This window comes from Daucus carota, chromosome 7 (assembly GCF_001625215.2).
Source record: "Daucus carota subsp. sativus chromosome 7, DH1 v3.0, whole genome shotgun sequence".
Classification (NCBI taxonomy): domain Eukaryota; kingdom Viridiplantae; phylum Streptophyta; class Magnoliopsida; order Apiales; family Apiaceae; genus Daucus; species Daucus carota.
In genome coordinates, this window is record NC_030387.2 from 9,577,577 (window position 1) to 9,589,711 (window position 12,135).

The following is a 12,135-nucleotide window of genomic DNA, read 5'->3' on the forward strand; positions in this document are numbered from 1 at the left end:
CCCAGTGGCATGCCATTGCAATATATGTACTCAAATTGTAGAAGTTGTCATGATTTGTTCCGGTTGCATTGTATCTTTTTGACAATCAAGAGAAAGGCAGTTCTGCCTATATCATATTTCTTTTGTGCTTAAAGTTGTATGTTTTTTTTACTTTCTGGTTTAATATAGTTGGACATCTTTCATTTTTATGTATGAGCTGAGATTTACTTAATGTTTTATTTAGAATTGTATTTCCAGTAATCGTAATTGCATGTATGAGTTCTTTTATTGCCCATTAGATATTGTAAGCTACAAAGTGATGACGTTAGAGAAGCCATCAGGCAGATTACTATTGATGCAAAAGAAAAAAGATGCAAGTTCACCGAAACTATTGAACTTCGGATCGGACATGATCCTCAGAAAGACAAGCGTTTCAGTGGTTCGTTTAAATTACCTCACATCCCTAGACCTAATATGAAGGTTTGCATGCTTGGTGATGCTCAACACGTGGGAGATGTATGTGTCTGTATTAATTGTGCTTGAATTTGCATCTCTGCAATCTAAATGTATTGCTAATACAACTTTAATTTTTGCAGCCTTATATATTGCCATGTAGTGAAAATTATAACTAAATCTCAAATTATTGTTTGTTGTTTTGCAAAAATTAAAGTTGTGACTATATTCTGCAAAAGGTGTTAACATTTTATATCTACACCCAGGTGTCATGAAAATAAATGCCCTGTTGTATGGATCAAATGACGTGAAGAAAATAACCCTTCCACTTTATCAGTATAAGTGATATGTCCAGTATCAGGTTATGGTGGCAAGATCAGGATCAGGGTACGAAGACAAAGGAGAGGAGATGTGGTGCATCCTTTAACAGTTTCTCTTCAGAATTTATATAGTTGTATTACAAAGAAGCTGTTATTATCCTGAAATATGATTTGCTCGAAGGGAAATGAATGATTTAATTACTTTTGATTCTATAACTGGCTATTGTAATTTGATTTTTATGTATGTGTTATTAATATGTGTTCATGACTCTAATGTCATTTTTATTCTTGACAACAATGGATCAAAATCCGGAATTTCCATAAAGTGTACAGATACTCAAGAATTTAGAATGAAAGTATTAATCAGGCATCCGAGATCCTCTAATTTATCAGATACATCCTTACATTTTAAAATTTGAGTTCAATACTACTCATGTGTGTAAAGAAGAGTTAGCTTCCAAATCAATAATGTTTTAGTGAGCTATACATGTAGTCAATATGTACCAAATCCAAAAAATATAATTTGTCAGCGTATTAGATTAAATTGTAATATTGAGAAAAAACATAATCCTAATAGTTTGTTCCTTACAAGCAAACATTTTTATTTTGATATAACGATGATCGTAAAAAATATATCTCACAGCTTTATTTATTGGTCTTACAGCCATCTGTTTATTTTTTAGGAAAAATTTTGGATCAATGGTTCGAATAAATAAAGATATTTATTTTTTCGGACCACTACAGATATATGTGAATTCTTCGTAACAAGGAAGTATTCATGGTCATCCTCTCTTATGCAATTGCTGATTGCTGGTATTAATATTATTAATTCACATATTTTTAAAACATATTCAGAATGCTTGATTTTATTTATTTTAAACAATTTTAACGGGAGCTCGCGAAACTCTGGCATAATTCAGAAGTTCAAACCAAACTTCCGAATCAGAAAGAAAAATTGAAGCCCAATAAAATCCTTAACATTGTAAATTAAAACCAAACCACTTTGAAAGCCCAAAAACCCCTTTTAAACCCTAAACTTTCCTTACAAAACCCTCCACTTAACTCCCGCCGGATCCCAGCAGCGCCTCCGCCTCCCAAGATGCAGATCTTCGTGAAAACCCTCACCGGCAAAACTATCACCCTGGAGGTGGAATCCTCCGACACAATCGACAATGTCAAAGCCAAGATTCAAGACAAAGAAGGCATCCCGCCGGACCAGCAGCGCCTCATCTTCGCCGGCAAGCAGCTCGAGGACGGCAGAACCCTAGCCGACTACAACATCCAGAAGGAGTCCACTCTCCACCTCGTTCTCCGCCTCCGCGGCGGCGGCAAGAAGCGCAAGAAGAAGACCTACACCAAGCCCAAGAAGATCAAGCACAAGCACAGGAAAGTCAAGCTCGCGGTGCTGCAGTTCTATAAGGTGGATGAGAGTGGTAAAGTGCAGAGGCTCAGGAAGGAGTGCCCTAATGGAGAGTGTGGGGCCGGGACCTTCATGGCCAATCATTTTGATAGGCATTATTGTGGAAAATGTGGCCTTACTTATGTCTACCAGAAGGCTGCCGGTGGTGATTGATGTATTCGACATCGAATTGCATTCGGGGTTCTATAGTTGTTATTTTCTCATTTACATAATTTGGATTTTGTTTTCGTAAAATTAATTACCATAACCTGTTATGAATTCATATTTTAGAGGTTTTGGGTTTACAGATACTTTGTTTTTTTTTTTTTAATGTTGAAATGTAGGTGCATTGTGATAATTGCGGTGGTGAACTTGATAATTAGAATTGGAAGACATGATTGCTTGCTTAGTTTTGTACTAACTGGATAATACTAAATACAGCTGAACATTAGTTAGTCTGCTTAGGAGAACAGGACAATTATCATCTTTGTATGACTTTTAGCTCAATGTTGTTTTGATCAGTGTTTTTGTTTTGATTGCGTGTTACTAGTTACGCCCACATAAAGTGAATTTGTTGGTTAATTGTTTTGACTTGTATGTCTGAAAAGTTTTGCATTTTAAGTTCAAACGCTGCATTTCCGTGATTACTTGGATGAGTGGTTATTGGTCTTTCATGAAAGGTATTTACACAGTAGTTGATTAACTTGTTCCATTGCTTATGACTGAGGAAGTAAGTTCTTGTGGTCTCTGTGTACAACTATATGTAGTAATGGGTCGATGGTTGAATAATCAAATTGTTATATGATGACTAGGACAAATTATCTGTTACCAATAGTTTATGAGTTGTTAAGAGTTTTAAGTAAATGATATATAATAATTTGCTGTGCCTTGGACAATTGGGTTCATCTATTTGAAGTGTATTCATTTTTGAAGCCTCTTTTCTATGCTATGTTAGATTGTAGCAAGGACAGTTTGCTGAATGGTTTTTTTGCTAGTTATAGTGTTATCAATGTTATACTTCGTTTTTCAATTTATTGTTTTGTTCGTCTCAATTTATATTTATAGCTTCCTTTTAAAGTTCGAATGAAGCTTATACTTGTTATCTTGATTTTTACCAAGGATATCTATGTGATTTAGGTGCAGAACTGTATTTGATAATAGTGGACTAGTGGTACCTTGTGGTGGTATTAACACCAGTTGTTAGTAGTGCTGGTTTTGTCAAGTTTTCAAGTGTTGATTACAGATCTTATTATGAATTTGCCTTTTGTTTTGCTGTTCAATTGTGGGATGTGTGATGTTAGTGTCCAAAAATTTAGAGCCCAAAGTTTGGTGATAATAATCTTTAAAGACCATATGTGACAAGCTCGAAACTTACATCATGTTCCTTTAACTTGTTTTCACCCTTAAATGTTTAATTGGAGGAAGTTGTTGAATGTCTGTTTTAATTTGGCAGTCAGAATGGTTTTAGTTTACATGGGCACTTTGCTACAATCTTCTTTCAGCGATGATAGTTGTTACTTGAGTACTCTGCTCTTGTGGACGGTTGCCAGACTCTAGCTGTGCTTTCCATTCAGAAGAGTGCAACAACTTATCTCACTAGGCAATCCATGTTAGTTGTGTTCAGGGTAAGAAATCCAGAAGAGTAATTTCTTTGTCGCTGGTTATGCACTTAGAAAGTGATTTTTTGTCAATTAATTGAGTTCTTTGTCGAAAAGATTTTGGGGGTTTGTTATCAAAAGCTGCATTTGCATGATTACCTGTGCATTTGCATTTTCGCTGTTTTGATGCTTGTTCTTCTGCTTCTTTGGTAGTAAGATGATGTTTGTGAATTGCATGTATAACTGTGTTCGGTAATGGTGGTAACTTGTAAAATTAGATGCAGTTAATACTGGTGCTCAGGTCAAAATAAGATGCAACTGTTATATTGCTATATTAAAGGCCTGATTTTCTCAGTAAATGCTAGAAACAATCATAGCAGTAAAACTTGTTGTAGCTTAATCAACACATTTACAATAGAGAGTATGGTTTCTGGACGGTCGAGTCCTAAACATTTTGTTAAGTGGAACGCTTTCGCGGACAGTATGCATAGCAATCTGCAGCACCTGAAGCCTGTATAGTGCTCCTGCCATTGAAATAGATGGAAGAGAAAAGGAACGACTTATAGAACTGAATTACAAAGTCATTTGAAGTTGATTTTCAGAAAGCAATTGGGCATCTTATTCCAATCTTCAAAATATTTGAAAATCAACCCCGCCTTTTCTACGTTTCAAAGCAACAATCATAACAACCGACTTTTGTGCAAGCAAGTGCTAAGTGCTAACAAACATTGCATCGATTGCATGAATGATGAAACAAGAGATTGTTTGCTTCGGGAAAATCAGTAACTGCGTAAAAATGTTTGGTTTTACCTAAATTTGACAGCTAGAGAATTGGTCATGTCTAGCTTAGTCGAAAAAAAGATAGTGGTCGAATATAGACATAGTTAAATATGACTGGCTATATTCAACCAGCTGAATTCGATCGTTAGTAATCATTTTTATCCAAGTTAAATTCAAATTAAACCGAAAGGGGTCTCATTTTAAAAACAACCGCTTCAATTTTACTGGTTTTAAGTTTAACTGATTAATTTGGTCGGCCTTAAATTTAACCGATCTCGATCGTATTTATGTGTGACTAAAAATTTACTATGGAATTTAAAGTCGTTAGAACTTCATCGGTTATTTTTACCAGAAGTTTCTTGCTTTTACCAGAGGTTTCTTGCTCTCGAGATTAGATCAGAAACTTAAAATTCGGGAACGCATACAATTGAAAACTAGAATATCATTCTAAGAAAAGAAGATTATTAGAGCAGATGCAATAATGTCCTACTATATGTCTTATAAATATAATAAAATGTAGTGTGTTCTAGTGATTTAAAGCATTATTTTTGTATATTGACTCCAACAATATGACTTACAATTGTGTCTCATAATTAATATAATATTATATTTGAATTATAAATTTACAATTGGAGGGAATTGAAAAGATGAGAGAGAAGAGATGTATAAAATGTGACTGAACGAATTTTTTATTGACATAATTGAAATAGGGCATGTCTAATGAATAGTGATGCTTTAAAAATAAAACACTTGATGAATGTCCTAATGATTTAAAACGCTACCATGACACTGTTAGATCACTCATTTATATAAATATTTTAAATTTTAGTTTAGAACATTCGTCTAGAACAGTTTTGAACTTGCTCTCATGCCTCCGATGAATAGTTTTTCTGGTACCAAAGTGGAAAATATCATTGCATTACTACCTTGAAAGCATCAATTACGATCATTGGAAGTTATCAACGACTATGAGAAGCTTTCATCATGAATAGGTTCTGTGGTAGTGAGGACTGAGGTTAAGTGAGTTACTTTCTTCTGAGCATAAACTACAATGATTGGTCCTATCATTATCCTACATTAGTCATATCATTATCCTGCGGGGTGTAGGTACCACTTACCAGGTTTTAGATGAGTAGATTATTTAAAATCACATCATCCCATCCACCCGTTTAATTTAAGAGTAGTGCTACATGCACAAAATTGGGTATATAATTTTACACAAAATGACATGACAATCTAGATGGGAAGTTTTAATTGGTGCTATTAATGCATGTACAGGAGGCCCATTTCAATCACAAGTTGACACATACTCATTCTGTGAATGTTTTTGTATTCACTTCACTTGTATGTCCGGTTTCGTGGTTTGCTGTTTGTTTTTTACAATAAGTTTAAATGTACACAGTATTTTGTTTTCTTTGATCACAGACCCTATTAGAAAGACGTCAATAAACAGCAGGAGTGGATGCAACATTCATTTTTTGGAAATTTCACACAAATTTTCAAAAAATACTTATATACTTTCAAATTTTCTGAAAAATGTTCATAATTTTATAAAATTTAAAACGACGAAAAATTATTAAAATATTTTTCAGAAAAAACATATGTCCCGTGCCTTTTACGAGATCTGTTCCGGTAAAAATAGATGTTAAAAATGCACGCCAAAGAGAACCGGAAGATTGGAGTTACAAAGCAGCAGTGTCAATGAGAACACTTGATACACATCGACATATATGCATGAACAATGAATTACAGAATAATCTTAACCATTCTTATTGTCCTACCTAGCTAGTAGCTAACCTGACATATACGAGGAAACACAAATACACGCTCTAGGCTAACTGCCAGTCTGCAGCTGAGTACTGATGCAAATAGCAGCTGCATATATACCACTACCACCTCCCATATGAACATGTAAATGTATCATTCATCGTCTCACTTGTTCATCAGTAAGAAATTTCACCATCAGTCTGCACTTGCCCCTTCACTTCCAATAATTCTTTCTCCCAAATCGCGACACCCTCCGTAGATAATTACCTGAATTTAAGAAGACGACATGAAAACTCAACATTAGCATTGAACACTCAGTCACTTCATTTCAAACATGTTCTTTTGTGTCTGTGTTCAGCTCAGAAGCTTACTTGTACGGGGCTTTGGAGAGTATGCATGGAAGAATTCTCTGTTCTCTTTTAGTAGCTCTCTCCATACTGAAATTCAAATATATGCCACATCTTTTAACGTGCATTACATAAATCAAACCTAAACTTAAACAAACTCTGCATGCATGGAAATCAAGACGGAAATTTGAGTTAAATTAACCTGTAAGAGTTACCAGAGGCCGAATGCCAGCGTGCCTGTATAAGGCATCCATGCATTCATCCCGGTCCATGCGAAGAATCAAACATTTTTCTATCAGGTGCTGAACCTGAATACATAATCGAATCAAGATTATGCATAAATCATCTAGCTAGTTATCAAAATTCAGATTCGGAGATTATAATGAAAACCAAGTAGCTACCATTCGAATGTAAGTACTAGGATGGCAATGGAGACAAGGGAAAGTCTGTTTATGATACATCTGATCTACTAAAACTTAGATAAAGGACAAAAAAAAGGAATGTAACTAATGTATTATATATAGAAAAGAGATCTAGCTAGTGAACTCATCAAAGGAAATGATTTAGTTTAATTGCGGAAAAGATGAAGAGAAGAAAGGGAGATATATGTAAGGAGAGGGAGAGGACGAGGGAGAGTGACTGTTATCCACAGCTATCTGAGTGAAGGGCTAAAAAACAAGTAGAAATCCAAGGAGGAGATTGACCTCATCTGGGAAGAGGATAAGAGAGTACTAGATGGAATTAAAGAACTGGTCATGCTCAGAAACTATTTGAGATGATGATGAGGGGGACTCTGTATTGTTCGTGGCCAATTCTAGAGCCACTTGAACCTCCCTCTCATCAATCCTCTAGGTTTAATTGCTATCTGTTGGGTCCCTCTTTCTCAAGTGTTGAAGACAATGACCCTTCTTTTAACGTATCAATGCTCGTAACATTTCATTTTGAGCAATTAACAATTGGAAATTTACCAAATATATTAATCTCTCTATTTTTTATTATTTGACATTTTGACTTTTGGCATACATTTTTAGGTGAGTTGACCGGATAATAAAAATTATTATTTTTGATTGAATTTTTTTGTGAATTAAAATTTTGATTATATATTTCTATTCAAAAAAAGAATTTAAAAATAATATTTTTAACTACTCGGTCAAAACACTTAAAAGTACGTGCTCAAAATCAAAGCGTTAAATATTAAAAAACAGACGGGATATTTTTTGAATCTTACTTATAAATGTATTATCTTATCTTATTTGCAAATATACTACCTTCTCTACTTCACCTTTTCATTTCCTTATTAATTATCTCTCCTCCTCTCTCACCTCACTCTCTCATTATCTCCCTTTGGACAAGACTCGATAACAAAAATAAAGGCAGCGAAAAGATACTTACAATAGGTAGAAGATTAATTTAATATGAGTCCTCTGCTTTCGATCACGGATCAAGCTAAGGCAAATCAAAATGCCGAAAACGAAGTCTTATGAGTCTTCGAAAGTCCATGCGTCTCCTGCTAAGAATAGTGCTAGAAGAAAAGGAGATCCTGATTTCGAGTTCAATTCAGCGATTGATAAATCTGTAAAAAATGCTTCAAACAACAATTCCTTGGCGAATGTTCTGTTTCCAATGGTCATCTCGTACCACAAGCAAACCAGTTACAAACTTATGAATCAGCGGAGCTAGAGTATGAGGTGAAAGGACATGGGGAAGGAAGGTGTTGTGAGTATAAATAATTTTTAGTTGGTTGCAATGTTTGTCGGCAGGGATATTTATTTTTCTGTCTTGGAATCAGTTGCAATTTATAATACAAATAAATATAATTTTTAATTTTTTTTCGAAGCATAAAGTTGCTAGCAGATGTAGATATATTTTACAAATATTTTCAGAAACATAATATTTAAAAAGTAACAACATCTTTATAAAAATTCTTCTAAACTTGATTATTTATAAAAAAAACCCGGAAACAATTCAACATATCAATGCTGGTAACATTTCAGTTTGAGTAACGATAGGTTCATGTAATCAAACAAATACATAAATATGAAATACGGATAGAATAACGTGGATTTTTATATTTTAGAATTTTTTAAATATATATTTTACTATTCATATGTGAATCTTAGCAACAAATTTATAATAAATAAAATATACTTATATTATGGAATCATAAAAATACTAATACTATTAGTTAGAAATTTGTAAACTTATTGATATTTATGCTACACAATGAAAGGAAACTTGTTGTGGTAAATAGCTAACGTTGAAATTTTTACTTGTAAAATATTAAAAAATCTTAATTTAAAAGTAATAAATGTCATTAAAAAGATTATAATAGCAAAAGAATATTTCATTTATAACAAATTTATTGTTAAATTTATATTTAAAATTTTCAAAATAAAAAAGTCCGGTATAAAAGTATAGTCAATAAATTATCTAATCTAATAGAAGAAAAAAAATATCAAATTATAAAGATAATTAATAATAGAAGTAAAAATAAAAATATCAAAAATATAATAAAAATAATAAAAAATGTCAAAAAAATGATTAAACATATAAAGTAGGTATATGACAAAAAGTAGCCGAACATAGCACAAAACTAAAAGGAAAGAAGAGGAGAGTTCTAATAACATGGAATATGGCAATAAGAATGATAGTAGAATCTATGTCATTATTTATATATTTATGTATATATTTTTGTGGACCTAACATTATTCTTTAATTTTCCTCTAAGAGCTGAGCTGATTTCAATAGAAGGAGAACTTTTTTTTTTTTTTTTGTAAATATTACTAATTAATAAGTATTTATATAGCATACAATAATTTTTGAGGAATTTTCATATTTACGAAAAAAAAATTATAAAACAATGACGACTACGGCGCACATACGTCATGTAAGTGTCTACTAACGCAACACTCCTTGATTTCACGTTATATTTTTCTTAATCTCACATTTCTCTATTAGTATGATAAATTTTCTTTATCTTTGTGATGGAAAACAAGTGATGCCATCTCTGAATCTAAAACCATTCCGTTGAACAAGGATTCTTTTGCTGCCCAATCTGCGTGGCGAACAGTGAACTGGGAGCCTCATGGAGATTCAAAGAATTCATCCTTTTTATAAAATGTTATAATATGTTCTTTAATAATATAATTTTCAATTAAAATTATTGTTTTAAGTCATAATATATATTATTTTTATTTTACATAATATTTTATGCACCATTTCCAATAGCATTTATTTATTATAAAAATAAAGGATAAAACTAAGTTTATTATAACTAATTTATGTTATAATATGAAAAGATTACATCAATACAGTTAAACCTCTTTAAAGTAATACTCCTCGGACCGGGAAAAAATATTATTTTACCGAATTTATTATTTTATCGATATATTAATATTTTATTACTTTATCGATAAAGTAATATTTTATTATTTTACCGAATTTCTATATGTTTATGAATTATAATTCATTATTTTTAAAAACAAGAATCAGTCAAATGCAATGTATTTGATTTAAAATTACTTTTATAATAATTAATCATATGTGAAAACTAAATTCATGCATGCACTAGATAGAGTATACATGTTATAACATGAGCAAAACATACCGGAGTTATTTATCCTTTACATAAAATCAAGGATGCGGTTAATTTTTACCTAGGTGGAAAGAAGAAATAAGCTCCTATAGATTCATATTTTAAAAAAGACTGAATTTTGAATTCATATACATTATATATATATATATATATATATATATATATATATATATATATATATTGGCTTACTCCACTAAAAACTAAATTAGCCTAGAAACTAGAAACTAGTATCTGACCAATCTTTTACCACTTTTATTAACTGCAAATATCACTCGTTTGTACATCACAAATCACTATTTCCTACACAAGAAATCTCAGAAATATTGATATATAAATATCCATATATACAACATATATCATCATCAGCTTCACTCATACCACATTGATGAACCTCCACGCATCATTATCAACCCATTTTACCGCTAACGCGGTCATCTATACCCACGATTGACCTACCACCGCTTGTCACCATAACTTGTCATTACTAGTGATTATTTACCACCACCACACAACTCATCTCATCATTTTTTACCATCATAGACCTCCTACAACTATAATTGATCATCAATAATCGATAACCAATAGTAAACACAAGTAAATTTTGTCAATTATCAACAATAAAAATTGCTAATTTAACTGCATAAAATAGTGATAAATAGCGTACAAACGAGTGATATTAGTAGTTATAAACAGTGATCATGGTAGTGGTTTCTAGTTTCTAGAATAATATTAGTTTCTATTTGATCAATTGCCTATATATATATATATATATATATATATATATATATATATATATATATATAGAGAGAGAGAGAGAGAGAGAGAGAGAGAGAGAGAGAGAGAGAGAGTGAGTGAGTTGGGCTCAATGTAGACCAGAAACTTTGGAGGCTTTAGAGATTACAAGATCTACCGTTAAAATAATCTGGCAATTAATGGACATGATTAAATATTTTTTGTCCTGCATTTCTAGTAATGTATTATTGATATTTTTGTCCTGCTTTTCTTGTTTTAATATTAATTCAAAATGATATATATAATTTACACTATTTTTGTCCTGCATTTCTAATAATGTAATATTAATAATTTGTCCCGCATACTTTTGATATATCTAAGTGTTATTTTGTCTTGTAACAAATTCAATTCGTTGCAGGACAATGAGTTCAGTGCCAATCATAGTAATGTCCAACTACATCTTTGTTTTGTATGCAATTATCATTTTTATTTGTTAGGATTTCGATGATTGAACACCAATATTATGAAATTATTATTTTATGTTATGCAGAATTTAGAAATTCTACTTGTTGTTCACCGATTAAGAAGTGCAAGACAGGATAGGGTGAGAAAACGAATGTGCATGACAAATATCTGCAGCCCTTGGATGGGTAAGAAATGGATGCCTGTGATTAAGTCTCTAAAGCCTCCACAAAAACCAGTCTCCATAGAACTTTTCTATATATATATATATATATATATATATATATATATATAATTTATGAATTATTATTTTACATATTACCTGGACCTTTAATGAATTTCTAAATTTTTATTATCTTATGCTTTTAGCGAAAATATTACTTTACGATATTGGCTCAAGTTGGGACCGACAAAATTTATTACTTACGTGAGATTATTACTTTATCGGATATTACTTAATCGAGGTTTAAATGTACAGTGATGAGGATTATTTAAATTATACATATATTATATATATTTATATATTTATCATTAACATTTTATAATAGGCTTAAATACCTTCTTGCCATTCAAGTTTGGTTGGTTATACACACTTACCATCAAAGTATGAAAATATACGGTTCGACCATTTAACTTTGAAGAGACGTACTCTCGGACCATAACTCACAAAATAAACCAAACCCACGGTCGTTTGTTATGCACC

General features: G+C 31.9%; 2 protein-coding genes across 2 annotated transcripts; one reads left to right on the plus strand and one right to left on the minus strand.

Annotated features, from left to right (window-relative positions):
* Nucleotides 1–1,744: 1,744 nt before the first annotated feature.
* LOC108193964 (ubiquitin-ribosomal protein eS31 fusion protein) lies at nucleotides 1,745–2,462 on the plus strand. The gene has a single exon (XM_017360826.2). The coding sequence runs from the start codon at nucleotides 1,852–1,854 to the stop codon at nucleotides 2,323–2,325; it is 474 nt and encodes a 157-aa protein (XP_017216315.1). The 5' UTR covers nucleotides 1,745–1,851; the 3' UTR covers nucleotides 2,326–2,462.
* Nucleotides 2,463–6,194: 3,732 nt separating this feature from the next.
* Nucleotides 6,195–7,434, minus strand: LOC108195263 (uncharacterized). Its single transcript, XM_017362217.2, has 4 exons — nucleotides 7,045–7,434; nucleotides 6,846–6,951; nucleotides 6,668–6,733; nucleotides 6,195–6,563 (listed from the first exon to the last, which is right to left on the minus strand). Exons 1-4 carry the CDS (start codon nucleotides 7,102–7,104, stop codon nucleotides 6,511–6,513), a joined length of 285 nt encoding a protein of 94 aa, XP_017217706.1. The 5' UTR covers nucleotides 7,105–7,434; the 3' UTR covers nucleotides 6,195–6,510.
* Nucleotides 7,435–12,135: the final 4,701 nt, after the last annotated feature.

Coding starts and splice junctions, on each gene's coding strand:
- LOC108193964 (XM_017360826.2), top strand. CDS start 1,852: ATGCAGATCTTCGTGAAAACCCTCACCGGCAAAACTATCACCCTGGAG.
- LOC108195263 (XM_017362217.2), bottom strand. CDS start 7,104: ATGTATCATAAACAGACTTTCCCTTGTCTCCATTGCCATCCTAGTACT. Junction 6,952..7,044: donor CTAGTACTTACATTCGAATG/GTAGCTACTTGG, acceptor TTATGTATTCAG/GTTCAGCACCTGATAGAAAA. Junction 6,734..6,845: donor GCCTCTGGTAACTCTTACAG/GTTAATTTAACT, acceptor TTTGAATTTCAG/TATGGAGAGAGCTACTAAAA.